An 18,556-nucleotide genomic window follows, 5' to 3' on the forward strand; every position below is an offset into this window, starting at 1 on the left:
GAAGGCAATGGGTGTGACTGAGACAGTGAGGGATGATGAGCGTGAAAGATGAATGCCTCCTCAGGGAATCTGCAGTTATCAGCTCTAAGGAAGCTTCTTGGGGGTATGTCCTGGTAAGAGGTTGTCTCATGGCCTTGTCTCATGGCAAGAAGGGAAAATATCTCAACAGTAGTTTCATGGGGTTCCCCTTAAATCCTCCTCCTGCCCTTCCTCTTTCCATCCTGCCCTCTGCTCTCCTCTCCCCCCTCCCCTCCCCTCCCCTTTCCTTCCACCTTCTTTCAGTTCCCTCCATTCCTAACGCACAGGGCCTGTCTACACTGCCTCCACCGAGTCCCCTCCCCAATGGGTGATGTCAATGAGGAAGAAATATATGGGACTCTTCTAATTTGAAAGAATATTATGAGCTGGGCAAACCAGAGGAAAGGACTGAGAAAAAACACGGGTAGAAAACATTTTCTCTTAGTTATGTTTCTAATCTTAGTTCCAATTCTTGGGAATCATCATTATCAAGCTCTCAAGTGACCAGACAGCTGCTAAGTCCTGCTGAGCAGCCGGGCGCTGCCAGCCCCGTGAGGCCTGAAGCCTCATCCTTCAGTCCTGCGGCAGGTCAAGCCACCACGTCCCAGGAGGGGGCGCGCGAGGGCCGCTCACCTGTCATGGCGTCTTTCCTGGAAGTGTGTTCGCCTTTAGCTCCGTGGTAGGTGGCGTTGCTGCCGGTGCACTCATAGTCTGTTTTCCTTTCTTTGAGGCTGATCATTTCCCGAGGTGAAGCTGGGGCACTTGCTACATAAAGAAATCAAAAGGGTGACTTTCTGCGTTTCATTCCACAGCGTGTGTACCTTCCACACAGTCAGCGTCCTCCCTGTGCATGGTTCCGCATCTCTCAATGCCTACGTGAGGACCTCATGGGTTTTCTTTTTAATTTTTAATTTTTTGGCAGTTTTGGCTCTTGTCCCTACCCCATTCCCTCAACTGTGACAACTGGTGCTTTATAGTTAGGGGGCACAGGACTTGGAAGCTGGCAACTGAGGACCACATCCTGGGGCCATTTTCCTCAGAGAGAGAGATCATGAAGGGGACATGACCTGCCCAAGGTGTGTGGGGCAGTTTAGGAATGAGACTGCTCTTGGTTTCTTCCTTTCTTTTCTCTTTTCCTTCCCTTCCTTCCCATGCTCCCTTCCTTAATTAGATGTGTTTCAGAAGATCTATTACTGATATTGACTAATCCTTGATTAAAATAAATGCGGTTTTACTTAAACACTGAGTCACCTAGAAACTGCCTTTAAAAAAGTCAGAGGAAACAGCTCTCTACATAGGATGATTTGTGGAGCAGAAATAACCAAGCCCACAAAGACCTTCTTTGTCTGTCGCTGGGGTGGGTTGGGGAGGGGCACGGAGGCAGCTCTAGTTCCTGCTAGGGCATTCTTGCTCCAGCTCTTTGCATAAACACCCCAATAATCTCTGAGGCCCTCCTTACACCTCGGCCACTCACTGCCTGTCCTACTGGGAGGCTGAGCCCTGCCGTTCCTCTTGCACCAATTTCTAAAGTGCTGGGTTGTAACTGGAGCATCCTCCTGGGAGTTCTTAACAAACTGTATTAGAAGAGAGGAGAAGCTGAACGCAGAGGCAAGGAAGTCAATAAAAGGAGGTTGAATTTTCATGAGTGATTGAATGGATTGGCAGCCACTCAACCTTCCTGCCAGTGCAGAGGGGCACTGGGAGAGGCGGGGAGGAGCCGTGTATCTGGGTGAGGGGGCAGCTGGTCGCGCACCCCACCCTGTGGGCATCTGCAGCTGTGTCCGGCTCCACAGGAGCTCAGGTGCCATGTTCTTCTGTCAGGAAGTTCTCTCCAGCTCCCATAGCCAAGGGCAGTGCTTCAGAGCCTTGTTTACCTTCAACACTCACTTGAGAATTTATGGATGCCCAGAGCCCATCCTGGACCTTTTGAGTCTGAATTTTCAGTGACGGGCTTCAGAATCCATATTTACCAAGCCTACCTGATGACTATTAAGGCTAGGAATCCCTAGAGCACTCTGATTTTTAGGATAAATCCCTTTCCTTTGCTAGTCTCTAAGCGCCTCTCCAGCCAAACCTCAGTTTACCTTCCAGTTTATCATTCACACCCTCTGTAGGGTCCCTTTGCTCCCTGGGTCTGTGGTCCCCCTAAGGTATCTCTCATGTCACTGTCTGAGTCATGTGATTCAGTTTGTCACCCTTAGTATCTTCTATGTACAAATTCCTGTGCTAGCCACTGTGCGAGGCGGACACGCAGATCACGTGGCTCTTCCCGAACTTGTGCAGCTGTCAATCGAGTGAGGAAATGGATGTCCAAGTAAACTAGAATGAGATGCAGAAGTGCCCAACAGACATCACAACCAAGTGCTGGGAAGGTAAATGCAGCGGGTTGTGGCCACCGTCTCAAACCTATCAAAATAAAATCATGCCTCAATGCTCAGCTCTTAAAGTCCTCAGGGGTTTTGGATCCTGGATGCCTATTAGAATTCATTACCTGGAATCCTTTAAAAAATAGTGAGGCTTGAACCCCACCTGATGCCAGCTGGCCAGAAGCCCTGGGTACAAACTCAGTGGCAGACAGGGAAGAAAACCACGCAGCTTGGACAGCTGCAGCACCCTCTTCACTTGTAGGACAAGCCTGGAGCTGCAATGACTTGATCAAGGACTGAACCTCCCTGATCCACGGTGACCCTGTGCAGGTGCAGATAATGCCCAGACTCTGCTGTGAGGGAAGAGAGGCCCCGGGGAGAGGACTGACAAAGGTTGGGACATGGGCCATCTCCATCCCGAATGTGAATCTGGGGAGATGTGAGGGGCAGCCATTGTGTCTTATGAAGATTGGGGTTCTGTTGCTTGGAGAGGGGAACCTATGCAAGAACAACTGAGTCCTTAGCAAGCCCTGTCACTCAACTGGGCTCTGCATCCAGTTCCTGCCTGCTCGCTGGTGCCTCGCTCACCTCTTCCACCTGCTGCTCCCTTCTCTTCTGTTCACCACTTTTTTCTTCCAGGAAAGTCTCTCTTCCTGCCTTTGCCCTTTTGCCTCTGGGCCTTCCCTAATAAAGGTTAGCCTTTTATGAATTACTGCCACACAATCATGAAGGGACAATATTTTAAAGGCTGTTGACCAAAGCTTTTAAAATTAGAATCCAATATTGTCCAGATGGTGGTGTTTATTAAACTATATCAAGTGTGTAATTATCTCCTGAGACCTCACACGCAGCGGTCCTTCAAGTCTCCGGTAAATCAGGATTAAGTTCTGGGAAAAATCAAATCACGCAAACAAGTGTTTATTAGGTGTCTGGATGTGCCTTGCCTAGGAAATCCTGAGGCAGCGCACTGGCTGCATGGCTGGGTGAACACAGCCCTGCCTGCTTGCCAGAAAGGGCTACTTCTCTCTCCCAGCCCTTGCCGATCCATCATGTCATTTCATTCTCATAACACTGATTGGCTCACTGTAATTCTTAATAATTACAGCTTTCCAAAAGACACGGTCCATACGCTTCCCACACTCCGTGTACTTGATCTTTTTCAGCCTGCCGGAATTATGGAAATAAGAGGCCTAAGAAGCCACCTCCGTGCTTCTGAGATAGGTGGACGTTTCTACAGGTACAGGGGGTTCGTGATCATCACCAAGGGTTGGACTAAATGTGGTAAGCAATGACAGTACACTAAGGGACCGGCTTTCACAGGGCTGGGAGCAGGCCATTTATCTCAGTCAGATATTGGCTATTCATTTCTCATCATGTTGACAGTACAGTCTGGTATGGAGTTATGCAACCATCATTCTCGGGGGTAGGAAGACCACTTTGCTGGGCAATGCTCTCCACCAGGTCCTCCCAGGTGCCATTTCAGAGAATAGGATTTTCTTAGCAGGAACAGGGCAAAGAAGAGTAGGAAGAAAGCTTTAATAAATTAAAGCCTACATCGCTGTGTCTGTGTGGGTGCATATAACTTCTTATCCATCTTTCATTCTCAGAACAAAATCAAAATGCAGAAATCAAAATAAAAGTTTTAAAAACTTAAACTGTGAGGAAAACAGCAAATTTATGCCATTTATATGACTAAATGGTGTGTTCACATTTGCCTGTCATCTTTCCTCTGATTTTTGGCATTCCTTAACGTGAATTAAAAACGGTATGAAATAAAGTATTTTTATAAATAAAAGAAGTTCAAAATTTAAGCAATAGGAATGTGACAAAATTAGAAAAAATTAAATGGAATGACTTAGAAGTTATAGTTGGCTATGATAAGAATGTGCTGGTTTATTGTTAATAATAACAATAAACCATGGCATCTGCTGGTTTATTGTTAATAATAAAAAGCTAATTAGATATGGAACAGTTATGAAACCATCAGTGATATGTGTCAAAGGTATATCACACTGAAGGAAGAAAGCACATTTGGTCTCCTCTACTTTTTATCCCAATTATGACAAAATGCAACTCAAACTATTTTTATTTTATTTTATTTATTTTATTTTTTTTTTGGAGATGGAGTCTCACTCTGTCACCCAGGCTGGGATGCAGTGGCATGATCTCGGCTCACTGCAACCTCAGCCTCCCGGGTTCAAGTGATTCTCCTGCCTCAGCCTCCCAAGTAGCTCGGATTACAGGTGGGCGCCACCACACCTTGCTAATTTTTATATTTTTACTAGAGATGGGGTTTTGCCATGTTGCCCAGGATGGTTTCGAACTCCTGAGCTCAGGCAATCCGCCCACCTCGGCCTCCCAATGTGCTGGGATTACAGGCGTGAGCCACCGTGCCCAGCCAACTCAAACTATTTTAAGTTGGAAAAATTGTCCACGGAAACCCCTGATTTGCAGACCCATGACAGTTTTCTTTATATTCGTTCCTCATGAATTCAGGTCCATTACATGCATGTCATGCATAGGAACCTGTTAGAGAAGGAGATTTGCTCTGAGTCTGTGTATACAAAACACAGAGTGGCCACCACAGTACAAAGAACAGATTCATTTCCTACTTCTAGCAAAAGTCTGAATGGAAGGCTCTCCTCTGTGTGGGGGCTGGCTCTGGGACTGGGAAGGAGGGTCTTTGCTCAAAGAGAAATAAAGCCTGGCTGGCTAGTGCGGCAGCCTCTTACCTGAGCGGTTGTTGGGAGACACGCGCACAGGGGAGATGGAGGGCGTGCGGGAGGAGGAGTAGGGCCTTTGCCGGTCCCTCTCGATGGTTGAAGACGAGGCTACAAAGTGGTATTGTGACCATCCATCCTGCAAAACACAGCACGCTCCTGTTAGATGGGCAAGACAGAGTGATTCTTCACCTCCAGACATTTTTAAGTGCCAAGTATCTGGATTTGCATAATATTTCTATACTGTGTCAAAAGAGGTTCTTGAAGCTCTGTGCCCTCATTGAGGTGAACAGAGCCAAACGTGAATGAAGACACACCTCCTTCCCTCCAGACAGCCTGGCGGGTAGGGTCTGCTTTCCTTCATGAATGTTGAATAAATGGTTTCTTTACAAACCTGCTCTGGTCAGAAGCTTTTACTTCGATGAAAATACGATGCTCAGAATGTTAGGGGACCCAGAAAGTGTCTATTTTTTGCCTACCTCGTTCCAGCTCTGCCTGGCTCCCTCTTCCACTGCCTCAATATTTTCCACAAGGGTTTACCCTTTGCTCCCAGGACCTATCTGCTGGCAACCAGAATCCAGGGCAGCGTCCTCCCTTCCCGTTTACCTCCCTGTGTCCTTTCTAGCCCAAAATGCCCCACCCTGCCTGTCTCCAAGCTGGTTTGCTCCAGGAATGATATTTTTCAATATAGAGCATATTCAAAATGCATCCTACCAAGCCTCCATTAGGCTTCTGGTATCTAGTTAATATACAGAAAGCATCTATACTATTTTTCCTTATAAAAACCACATAAATATATCACAGATTATTTTGTGAATTTACAAAGCATAAAGAAGAAAACAAAAATAGCTGCTAATTCCACTCTCTCCACCTGAGAGAACTCCTGTTAACATGTCATGGTATTTCCTTCCAGTCTTTTTTTCTTTTTTAAATAGATTTTATTTTTCTCCAAGTAACATGTTAAATAGTACTAATATTATAGCAAAGAAAAGCAGTCACCTGCTCCACCCCCAAATCCTCCTTTACAGAGGCCATTGCTTTCAATTCTTTTAGATATTTTATTTTTTTCCCTGATAACATTTAGACTTTTAGGGGGCTCAAGGCTTTGTTCTCTTGGGATTGTTCAGAGAATCTTGCCACACAGTTAGCACCTAGTAAGTAAGCTGGGGAGTATTTTTTAAAATCATGCACCTCTCATTCTGGCTTTATCCTATCAGTCAAGTAGAACAGGAATAATGAGAATTAGATACACAAAGATTAGTCTTGGTGTATCTAATAAGAATTAGACAGGAAAGTGGAAATGAGTATGCATTTTGTTTTTTATTAACTCATCTATTTATGTTTTCAATGATTTTTGATAGAGTTTTGAGCCCCTAAAATGTCTAAATATTAGAATAAAAAGTTAAAGAATTGAAAACAAGTGCCAATGTAAAGTGGGAACTGGGGAGGGGGGACAGTGCCTGCTTTCCTTTGCTATAATGTCAGTAACATTGGACGTATTACTCTAATGGAAATGAAACCAAACTAATGGATACTATAATCTGCATTCTACAGGAGGAATTTGAGCCTTCGAAAGTAAATAGGCCACCCAAAGTCAAACAATACAGAAGTTACAAAAAACATATTCATACCAATATGTGGCATTCTAACAAGAGCTTGGAAGGAAAAACCAAGCAGGATTAGGGGATAGAGGAGCAGGGGCGGGGATAGAGGAGCGGGGTGGAGGGGGATGGAGGAACGGGGTCGGGGATGGAGGAAGGGGGGCAGGGATGGAGGAAGGGAGCGGGGATGGAGGGGCATGGGCGGGGGACAGGGATGGAGGAGCGGGCGGGGATGGAGGAGTGGGGGCAGGGAAGGAGGCAGGGGTGGGGATGGAGGAGTGGCGGTGGAGATGGAGGAGTGATGTGGGGATAGAGGAGTGGGGTGGGGATAGAAAAGTAGGGGTGAGGATGATGGCATCTCTATTTTTGGAGTGGGGTCAGGGAGGTGCTGTCGGGAGCCTTAACATTGCAGCAGGACCTGGAGATGACAACTGAACCAGACCCTGGGGACACAGATCTGGGCTTCCCAGCCAAGGGAAGAACAGATGTGAAGGCCCTGGGTGGGAACGGCTTCTCTGGTGTGAGAACAGGCCTCCCGGGATTGAAGAGGAGTGAGCAGTGGGACAGGAAGACAGCAAAGCTCTGGGTGTCCAGGACAGGTTGGGGAGGAGTAGCCATAGCAAAGCCGCTTGGGAGAGCTGCTGGACAAAGGAGAGATGGTCCAGGCTTGGAGGGTGCTGGTGGTGGGAAGCGTGCAGATCTGGTATCCACACTGGAGGGTTTGCTGGTGGCATGGCTATTGGTGTGGGAAAGAGGAATCAAGCCTTACCGCAATGCCTCTGGTGTGAACCACAGTGGCCTGAGGTACCCTTCACTGAGCCAGGAACAATGGGAGGGAGGGAAGTAGCTTTAGGGAGTGGAACCAGGATTGCCTCATGGGGATGTATATGGTTACTGAAGAGGGACAGAGAACGAAGCAGGATCTGCAAACTGGGATCTCAGGGCTGGAGGCAGAATTTTGGACGTCAGCATATACATATTATTTAAAGCAAAGAGAATGGATGCAAACCTATAAGCGAATGCAAATAAAGAAAAGCAGAAGGCAGACTGAGTGAGCCTGGGGACATTCCAATATTGAGAGGGTGCAAAGAGTAGGGGAAGCTTCAAAGGAGACCAAGAAGGAACCCAGGAAATGACAGGGAGCATCAGGAGGGTGTGACTGTGGCGTCAGGCAAGACCAGGAGAGCGATGCGTGAGGAGGAGAAGGAGACCAACGGAATACCGAGGAGGACCAAGAGCTGCCCGGTGTTCTGGGAGGAAGGAAGTCCTCGTGCCAGCGACAAAAGTGCTTTCTTTGGTCAGGTTGGTAAATGTCTAACTCCAGCGGACCCAAAAGATAATGAGAATTGGTGAAGGGGAGACAGTGAGTACAGACAAGCCTTTGGCAAAATTTTATTATAAAGGGAGATGGAGAAATGGGCTTGAAGAGAGTGAGGCTGGAGAGATGTTTTTCATAGACCACCCAGAAGATATTAGAGTATTTCATGTGCTGATGGGAATAACTCAATGCAGAGAAGGAAAAACCTGGGGACATAGGAGGGAAAGGGAAAAATGGCAGGAAGAACATTTTCAAGACAGGAAAGGTAAACAAGAGCAACGGGGTCATTGGCCACAGAAACAGTCAGACTGTGGCCATGGACATGGGGAAGAGACGGGTAGCTGGGGTGACAGGAGGATAAGGATATTCACTGTTGATTTTTTTTTTTTTTTTTTTTTTGCATTTTCTCAGGGAAAATAAGAAGTGAGGTCATCTGCTAAGACTGAGGAAGAGTCGGAGCTTAGAGAACAGAGAGGAGAGAGGAAGGGAAGGGAGGAAGGAAGGGGATGGGGATGTGGAGTGGTTCTTGAGTTGGGTGGGGAGTGAGCTGACTGTCCAGGGCAAGTGGCTGGGGTGCTGGGTGGGGCTGGAGGCCGTGGCAATGAACTGAAAAGGAGCTGACTGGTCAGCATCCATGTGTGCCTCTCTCCAGCCACAGTCAGCTGCCCTAGGGCAGGTGTGGAGTGGGTAGAGTTGATGGGTCATCAGGCAACTTGGAGAGAGAGACAAGGGAACGTCACGGAAGCCCACAGAAGCTAAGCCCAGTAGGGAGGAAAATGTAGGTGCTAGAGATGATATGGAGAGTGCAAATTGATCAGGGCACTGGTGGGCTTATGAGGGCTACAGGCTGTTGGGAGGATACTTCACAGGTGCCGGGGGTTTGCTGGAGGGAGGAGAGCAGAGATCCTTCTTGAAAGAGCAATGAGGAGAGGCCAAGAAGGACAACTGTTCCAAGAAGGACGTCTGCTCCACCTCCAGGGACACAAGGGAGGGAGGGTGCGTGGGAAACGAAACAGCCCTTGAGGAGGGGGCTTGGGGGCAGTGTCCTCAGGGCTGGCAGGAGATGAGCAGAAGAGGGGTTGTGAAACGGACACAGGGGATTTTGCTGATTTTTTTTTTTTCTTTTGAGACAGAGTCTCACTCTGTCACCAGGCTGGAGTGCAGTGGCGTGATCTCGCCTCGCTGCAAACTCTACCTCCTGGGTTCAAGCGATTCTCATACCTCAGCCTCCCGAGTAGTTGGGATTACAGGCATGGCCTCCACGCCCAGCTAATTTTTGTATTTTTAGTAGAGACGGGGTTTCACCATGTTGGCCAGGATGGTCTTGATCTCCTGACCTCATGATCTGCCTGCCTCGGCCTCCCAAAGTGCTGGGATTACAGGCGTGAGCCACTGTGCCCGGCCAATTTTGCTGATCTTTAACCACAGGTTAAAGAGGGAAAAGAAATGGGAGGTGGACAGAAGACAGGTGGAATATATGGGGGACAACTGGCTGCTCAGAGCCTTCGATCGAGGGGTCCAGGTAACGATGGTCGTCCCGGGAGGCATGGGTGGTTGTGACAGCTGAGGTGATGAGAGATGAAGGGTATAAGGTACAAATAAATGCCTCCTTAGGGAAGGGTGGGGGTGTGTCAGGGAACGGTAGGTATCACGGCAGGAGAAAATGTCTCCACCGGAGTTCTGAGGTGTTCTCTGAAATCCTCTGGAGGGTGGCAGCAAACACAGAGGAGGAGCAGTCTTACCAAAAACACGTGCAGGGTGGAAGATATTTCAGAACTGTATGTGTCCGTTACTTATGTATGGGAACGATTAAAAAAAATTTTTTTTTAATCCCTGTCTTTTTGAAGGAAATGCTTTGTAGATGCCAAAAATCCTAAATATGACCGAATGAGGACAGATCATTTTATGTTTGTCTCATTGCAATGTAGAAGGTATGCTTTGGTATTCCAACTAGTGGCTCGGGACAGTCCTTTAGCCAAAACCTTGGCTTCTTTGGTTATGAAGATGATGATAATCTGTGTGGTATTAAAGGTGAACAAGGTACCTTACAATATGAATGTTGGCTAAATATTATGTTCTAAGTCCTAAGGACACACTAGGCCTAAATGTGGCACAGCTATAGGACTGGTTTCACTTGGTGAGACATCAGTATGTTTGTTAGCATTGCTCTCTTAATGCAGGGGATTGGAGATACGTGTTGTTCAGCAATTCAGATTTCATAATGTTTAGACTATACTGCAACCATTTAAGTATTTACATTTCTGGAAATATCAGAAAAGTGAATGTAATAAAATTGCTCACGAAGGAACTCTTATATGGATGCACCCAAAAAACTCAAATCCTTTATAAAATCCAATATGGAAAATGCGAATGCCTGGCAGAAGTGTGGTCCCGCAGGTAACTTGTCTGTAGGTGATGGGGTTAGTATACACCTGAGGGTGATGAGAGTGGAGTGCGGTGGGAGAAACAGAGAGGCAACTGCTGACTCAGACCCCTCGGAGGATGGCCAGGGACTGCACGCCTGTGGGTACAGGCACTTTGAATGGAGGGAAGAAGGGAGCTTAAGGAATGGGGCAGAGTAAAAATGCAATAAAGGTCTTCGTTAGAGCTGTTCTCCTGAGCCACAGCTCAGGAGCCCCAGGAGGAAGAGAATACCTTTTACGTTGCAATGAGACAAACACAAAATTTGTGTGCTGTGAGAAGAGGTGACCTTCTCTATCTCCCCTCTCTCATTCATTGATGCAGAGTGAAGGCTACAGTGACCAAACTGCACAACTTCAACACTGCTATGCTCGACAATGCCCAGAAAGGACTTTTAAAATGTTAGTTCTGACGCCACATCCAGTTAGCCCTCTATCTGTGGTTCCACATCCATGCATTTCACCAACCGAGGGTGGAAAATATTGCAAAAAATATGGTCTGCACTGAACATGTACATGTTGTTTTTTCTTGTCATCCTTCCCTAAACAGTTCAATTATTTACATAGCACATTGTATTGACATTACATATTCTAAGTAATCTAGAAATGATTGAAGTTTACAGGAAAATGTGCGAAGGTTATAAGCAAATACTGCACCATTTTATTAATACAACAGGGACTTGAGCACCTATAAATTTTGGTATCCTTGGGAAGTCCGGTAACCAATTTCCCACAGACATAGAGGAGCAGCTGCCAAATGTCATGGAAACTCATGGAACACTAGATGCTAGAGACTAGGGCGCAGCTGGCCCATGGTATATACCAATCAACACCCATTACAAACATAGTTATGTGGAATAATTAGCTACTTGAGAACAAATCTCATGGCCTTCGTCATCTTTTATTGTATAAAATCTTTAGTCATTCAATTAAAATAATGTTTTGTCTTTTAAATAAGAAGGGAAATGAAGATAGAGATTATTTGGGAAAGTTATTGCTAAGCTGACATTCCTTCTATTCCACTAGCCATGTACATTTTTGTCATCTATCCAGCTAGCAATCAATCTGTTATTCATTTACTTCCCACTGTCACTCAGAAAGGCTTGGAAGTGGTTCACATAAGCACATACAACTCGGGCACATATCTTTTCAATCAATATTTGCCTCTTTAGTCACTGTTTTTTTCTTGTTAAAATATTAACTTATTGTAGGCCAGAGACTTCTTTTGTGAATTCTGTTGTATCGGGGATTTCACCTTAGCTCTTCTTTGCGCCACCTGCACAACTCATAGGGGTTAGATAAGAAAGCTCAGGGAAGAAGCAGGGAGAGTGAAAAATCGCCACGGTAGCCGGGAAAGGGCTGTGAATCCTTCTGACTGACGATAAAGAACTCTTTTACTATCTGTCTTTCACCTTCAACAGAATGACCCAGAAGTTGTGCCCTCAGCTGAAGACCCAGCTAAGCTGTCAAAAATGTGATATGATATCTGTGCCTCAAATTGGTTTTTATTTTTAACACATTACACTTAAAACTGGAGGTTGTTAAATTGTTCTAAGTATATAGAGATAGAAATCCAAGAAAGAAGACGAGTTCAAAGTCTTCTTTCTGATCTTTAAATTGCCACCAGGAACAATCTGATTTTCTTTATCTTACACCCTTTAGCTGTCCTTCCACCACTTTCAGCCTCTGTGCTCGAGTTTCCAATGTGTTTCTTATGAAACTGTATTATTCCCCAAAGCTACAATCATCCACACGGGCATTTCCAGTAGTTCAGAGTGCACAAGAATCGGGCGATGTTCATCCCCACGGTCCCACTACCATTGGTCTTCACGGTATTTCTAGGACGTGTTCAGTCTGTTTAGTTGATACAGGTCTTCTTTTTATGTATTTCGAGGGCCCTGAATTTACAACACTCTCCATTTTATATTTTTGAACATCCTACAAACATCGCCAGGAAGAATGTATTACTAGAGAGATTAATAGTTTGAATGAGGGGACTAAATAGCTTTCATTTGGCCTGGTCTACAGGCGGTTAGGACAACACACACTCGAGCCATAGCTTCTTATTCTAGAAATTGTGTGACCGAGCACAGTGGCTCACGCCTGTAATCCCAGCACTTTGGGAAGCCAAGGCGGGCAGATCACGAAGTCAGGAGTTCAAGACCAGCCTGACCAACAGGGTGAAATCCCGTCTCTACTAAAAACACAAAAACTAGCCAGGCGTCATGGCGGGCGCCTGTAATACCAGCTACTCCAGATGCTGAGGCAGGAGAATCACTTGAAACCAGAAGGCAGAGGTTGCAGTGAGCCGAGATCGTGCCACTGCACTCCAGCCTGGGCGAAAGAGTGAAACTCCACCTCAAATAAATAAATAAATAAACAAACAAACAAACAAATAAAGTGCATGACATTCAGTTCAGATGAACACAGGAGTTCGTTAGGTTTGTATGCAGGGGATGAGCTAGAACTGTCTGGCAAGGCTCAAAACTGTTCTCATGAATATCTTTTCACTACTTGACTTGCTAACCCTGGATGTCTCCGCAGATAGAGAGGTGGAATTAGAGAGCTGTCAGGAGTATGCCCTTCTCTCCCAATTACTGGTAAGCTCTGTCTCAGCTTCTTTTCTACACATTAAGGGCAATGTGACTTATCAGCCTGGGGAGTTTTAAAAATAGTAATGACTGGGCCCCAGCCCTGAGGTTCTCTTTAGGTTATTCTGGGTAGGGCCTGTGTATCCTTATTTTCAAAAGCTCCACTCCTCCCCCAAATGGATGCTAATGAACAGCCAGGGCTGTGAACCATTGGCTTGGGGTTTCTTTGCATAGGTTATCAGTGACAAGCTGGGCCACATTTTTTAAAGTGCTAAATCCCAGGAGGCCCTTCAGTCTCCACTCCCAAAGTTGACTTACTATGGCAACAAAACAGGTCAAAATCGCAGGCCAGAGAGGTGCCACACACACTGAACCCCAATCACACCTGATCACCCAGCATGCACTGCTTATGAGACTCAATTTCAAACATCCCCACCTTTGATCAGGCAGTTCTATGACGTGGCAGGGCACTTTGTCTTTTTCTACCTGTTAAATCTTATCCTGCTTGGTTCTGTATGAGGCAAACAGGAGGCAAGCAATGCATGTTCATTCAGTTACTATTGCCAAATAAATTATGCCACCCTGGTTTGTGGGGAGCGTTCAGTAATGCAACCAGTTTTCTTTCCATTATACTAATAAAATGCTTTTACATCACACTACAGACTTTTGCAATCCAGTCTGTCTCCCTAGCTGTGAGGCAGCAAGGGTGCTTCATTTATTTCTGAAGCCCTGATATCTAGCATAGTACCTGGAACAAAGAGGTGCCTAATAAATGCTAGCTGGAGTCAATGATTTAAGATGACAGTATTAATTAATTGTAAAATGAAATGATAATCAATTTCACATGTTTTATAGCTAGCATCCACAGTTCGTACACTCTATTCTATAACAAATAAATACAATCAGAACCTCAGAACCTTTTTCTTTTAATTGTAGCTCAGAGTAACTTCATCAGAATCATCTTCTGCTGTTGGTAGATCTGTCTTTTATGACATACTCGCAACTGTGCTGAAGGTAGTGTTAGCTTAGGTAAAATAGTAGCTAACGACAATCACAAAAAAAGTGGCTTTTGGCTTGCCTGCTCTACTTTAAATGGAAATTTCTCTCCACTGACCATGTTTAAATGGTAATTTATCTCCACTGATCATGAGGTATATACAATTGCCTCCTCTTTAACCAGTCTGGAAAATAATTTTGAAGCATCATTATCTCTGCTACCTCTGGCCCCTGGGTGGGTGCTGACTCAGTCGGAGCACACAGCTTGTCCCTCCACCTCCAGTGCTTCTTGCCCCATGGAGCTCAGAGATAGATGTACTTGCTCATGGCAAATGCATTCAGTTCCCCTCAAACACAGATCCTTAGGAGAATCAGGAAACTGGATAAAAAGGGAGAGTATATTACCTTTCTCATTAGCTATGCCCCAATTTCTTTTAGGGCTGGGTACAGCAGTCCACACCTGCTTCCAGAATGTGCCTACTAAACTGAAGGCGTTGGTTTCTGGATGGGTCACCTTGTAGGCATATTATTGGGCAGGGAACAGTGATGACCAGTCGGTCCTCCAGAAAGCATGCAGAGCATGTCAACAAGAGGGTGGAGAGAATTTAGATGTGATGGAATGAGAATGACCCATGTGTTCCAAGGCTCCCACCTCCCTCTGACTATCAAGGGACACCCTGCCATTGTGAGCTGAGCAGGTGAGAGCACCCTACTTCTGCTGAATCACAGAAAGGATGGAGAAGGATACTCCTTGATGGAGGAGGAGGAAAGGGGATTAGAGAGAGAAGTTGGCTCATTCCATGTAATAGAGTTTAGAGAGAAGGTGGGAGGGGAGAGTAAATATTTCAAGGGCTGCTAAAATGCAGGTTGAGTGGATTTGGTGATTACAGGGAGAGAAAATAGGTTGAATACCAAATCCTTATTAATGTGTTTCAACAGACGAGATTTAGCAGAAAATGGAATTTTGAGTTACGTGCATGGTGGCCTCTGATCCTGGTCCTGGAAGACAACTTTTAGAAACTTGACCCTGATGGGATGGAGGGTGACCCAGTGAATAGCCACAGCTGTGATGATATGGTCAATGTTGATATTTCTATTGATAATTTTGTTTCCAAAGAGAGTTTTGGAAACTTTTGTCTTCTATCCTTAGAAGTTAGATTCATCAACTATTTTCTTATAAGAGACTTCTCTGACCCAGGAGCTTCAATAAACAATTAACTTTGAAAATGAACAATGCTTGTTTATTTCTACTGGGGATATTAATTGGAATGCAAAATAATGACTAGGACACTGTTGGCCCATTTATGGCCTTTTTCTCCTTGGTTTTTAAACAGTTCTGGAACTTTTTTAATCTAGCAAGATTTATTTGGCCTCTAAGCGGGGATTCCTCAGTGGCCATATACAGATTATTTGGTCCTGAAGTCACAAACACAAGCTTTTCACCTTAGCTGTCTTTGGAGGCTCTACAGCCCATAAAGCTTGTCAATTCTAATTTTTTTTTTTTTTTTTTTTTTTTTTTTTTTTTTTTTTTTTTTTTGTGACTTGAGATATAAAGGAAAGTGTGGTAAAAATCTGTTGGGCTTTTAGCAACCCAAGCTCACCCATGCATCAGCCTGTAACACTCAGGGCTTGGTACTTCCATTCACAAGCAAGACTACTTCGCTGGGAACCTACTTTTCTTTTTTTTTTTTTTTTGAGACGGAGTCTCCCTGTGTCACCCAGGCTGGAGTGCAGTGGCCGGATCTCAGCTCACTACAAGCTCCGCCTCCCGGGTTCACGCCATTCTCCTGCCTCAGCCTCCCCAGTAGCTGGGACTACAGGCACCCGCCACCTCACCCAGCTAGTTTTTGCATTTTTTTTAGTAGAGACGGGGTTTCACTGTGTTAGCCAGGATGGTCTCGATCTCCTGACCTCGTGATCCGCCCGTCTCGGCCTCCCAAAGTGCTGGGATTACAGGCTTGAGACACCACGCCCGGCTTTTCAAACGAAAGTCAAAACAGAAGTCGTTGCCTTAGGTAACCAGCTAAGATATTAATGCTCATGTATCAAAAGCTTGATTGTTCAAAATCGTACCAGTTTTCCAGTCATTTTTGAGTGGAACAAACCTATTAATGTAATCACATTAAGCAGAGAATGAAAAGATTTCAAATTAGTGGTATTTATACATATACATCCTTATTTCAAGAAAAGGTATTAAATACAATAAACGGGAGGTAGAATATTCTGATGCACTGTCTGTGTGACTAAAGACCAAGCCAGAGTTTGCTTAACTACAAAACCTTCCGCTCATCTCTGCTGTAATAAAACAAGCTTCCATCTATTTTTAAGGCAAACTGTTTGTTAACGATTCATTAAAACGAATTCCATCAACAATTCCAAAAGCTATTAGAGTTAAATATTTAAACTAAATTTTCAGGGCCAAAAGGGAGTATTCGCAGCTTAATGTACAAATAAATACCACCTGACATACCAGTTGCTTCCATTAGTTTGTTTCAGCTCTGTTGCTTCTAATGAAATTTAATTAAATTGATTTGGATACTTAAAGGTACAGTACATACAAGCATAAGGATCTGTGCAACACCATCTTTTAAAAGCAAATACTGTGTAAATCTGTTTTAGGAATCCAATTTACTGCTACTGGGCTAATTCTAAAGAACCAGCGTAACCAAGAAGATTTGAAAAGTTGGAAACAATGTATATGATTTAGTAGAAGAAAGTATACCATTGTTAACCGCTGGGAGTTAATGGGGACCAATGGATGCAAAAAACCAAAACAAACAAAGAAATGAAAACACCTGGGAAATTGAAATAAGACCAAATCAGTCCTCTTACCTCCCTGGCTTTGCTTTTGAGGCCTTAAAACAAAGATTTGACTTGGATGAGTTTTAACAATGTCCTCTGTGTTTCAATTAGTACTGCAAAGTTAAGTTCAGGATAAAACTAAACAGTCCAGTCTTCAGATTTAGGAATCCAAATGTCTAGCTTCTAATATGTCATTTGAACAGTCAGCTATTTTACATATATACTCATCACTGGAGAACAAATTCGATGTTCACCCTGGGTCTCAACTTCAAGTTCTCTGTATTCCAGTCTACTTCAAAATGCTTCTGACAGGCTCGGCGCAGTGGCTAATGCCTGTAATTCCAGCACTTTGAGAGGCCAAGGTGGGCAGATCACCTGAGATTGGGAGTTCGAGATCAGCCTGAGCAACATGGAGAAACCCTGTCTCCAGTAAAAATACAAAATTACCCGGGCATGGTGGCACATGCCTGTAATCCCAGCTACTCGGGAGGCTGAGGCAGGAGAATTGCTTGAACTAGGGAGGCAGAGGTTGCAGTAAGCTGAGATCAAGCCATTACACTCCAGTCTGGGCAACAAGAGTGAAACTCCTTCTCAAAAAAACAAAACAAAACAAAACAAAACAAAAAAAACTGCTTCTGACAATGTGAATGGAAGCAGAGTCATTGAACATGTCCTCTGCTACTCTGCTAGGCTTACACTCTGGGGTAGCTTTTATTCAATAAAAATTAGTAAGTAGCTAGCACCATGCTGGGCACAGGGCAAGAACAGAGAAAGACTGGCATGGCTGTTGAGGGGAAGATGAAGGAGAAACAGGTGTTCAAAGCATGATCACACCATGCTTCATGTAGCCAGGTTGTAAGAGCCATGAAGGAAAAGCACAGGTTATTGGGAAGGACTGCTATTAGCCTTAGACAGCTGGGGAAAGTCAGGGAGGTTTTCTGGAAGGGTTATAGTTACACTGGGGCAGCAATAACCAGGCTTGGAGGGAGAGAAGGGGAAGCATTCCCAGGGGAGGAACTGACTTGTGTCCAAGCAATGCCAAGGCTCTGAGGTGGAAACAGCTTTGTGCCTGAAAAGGAAGAGCCAGGGGAAGCAAGAACAGTGTGGGCTGAGGCAAAGCGATCGCAAGCAGGGTGGAGGGAAGTCAGCGCAGGGAGGTGAGCACGACTTTGTGAGAAACTGGAAGGTACTGAAGGGTTTTAATCAGGAGAAAGGCTAGGTCAGATTGGGATTTTTAAATGTATATTCTGAATGCTTAATGAAAAATAGACTGAAGATGGTAACGTTGATTCCAGAAAACCAATTAGGCAGTAATATTGTACCAGGACCAGGGACAGATGATGATGGAAGTAAGGATGGGAGATATAGTTGGGTATGGGAGATATTTGGGAAATATATCATCAGGGTTTGAGAAAGATAGAGTGGAGATAAGAAAGAAGGAAGTATTAGTTGGATAACTCTTAGATTTCTGAAAAGAACAATAGGGTGGGTTAGGTGCTATTTACTCAGATGGGCAACCACGGAAGAAGAATAGATTTGGGGAATATACTGAGAGCTAAGCACTGTTTTATGGACAGTTAGAGCTGATGAGCTACCTAAGTGCAGATGTCATGTGGGTAGTTGTATGGATGGGTTTAGTGTTCAACAGTTAAGACCAGATAGAGAAATAAATGTGGATACAACTAGTCTTCAAATGCATTTAAAAACCATGGAAGCAGGGTGCA

The 18,556-nt window shown here is 44.9% G+C and overlaps 1 protein-coding gene across 7 annotated transcripts in view; it reads right to left on the reverse strand.

Moving 5' to 3' along the window:
- Positions 1 to 18,556, reverse strand: part of CTNND2 (catenin delta 2) — a 943,187-nt gene that overhangs the window by 14,916 nt on the left and 909,715 nt on the right. For all 7 annotated transcript variants that reach the window (XM_010356592.2, XM_030927650.1, XM_010356588.2 and 4 more), the window contains 2 exons: positions 5,117 to 5,243; positions 652 to 783 (listed from right to left, as the gene is read on the reverse strand). In XM_010356592.2, the coding sequence (XP_010354894.1) occupies positions 652 to 783; positions 5,117 to 5,243 (259 nt within the window). The remainder of the gene's footprint in view (positions 1 to 651; positions 784 to 5,116; positions 5,244 to 18,556) is intronic.

Source organism: Rhinopithecus roxellana, chromosome 3, assembly GCF_007565055.1.
Source record: "Rhinopithecus roxellana isolate Shanxi Qingling chromosome 3, ASM756505v1, whole genome shotgun sequence".
Lineage (NCBI taxonomy): Eukaryota > Metazoa > Chordata > Mammalia > Primates > Cercopithecidae > Rhinopithecus > Rhinopithecus roxellana.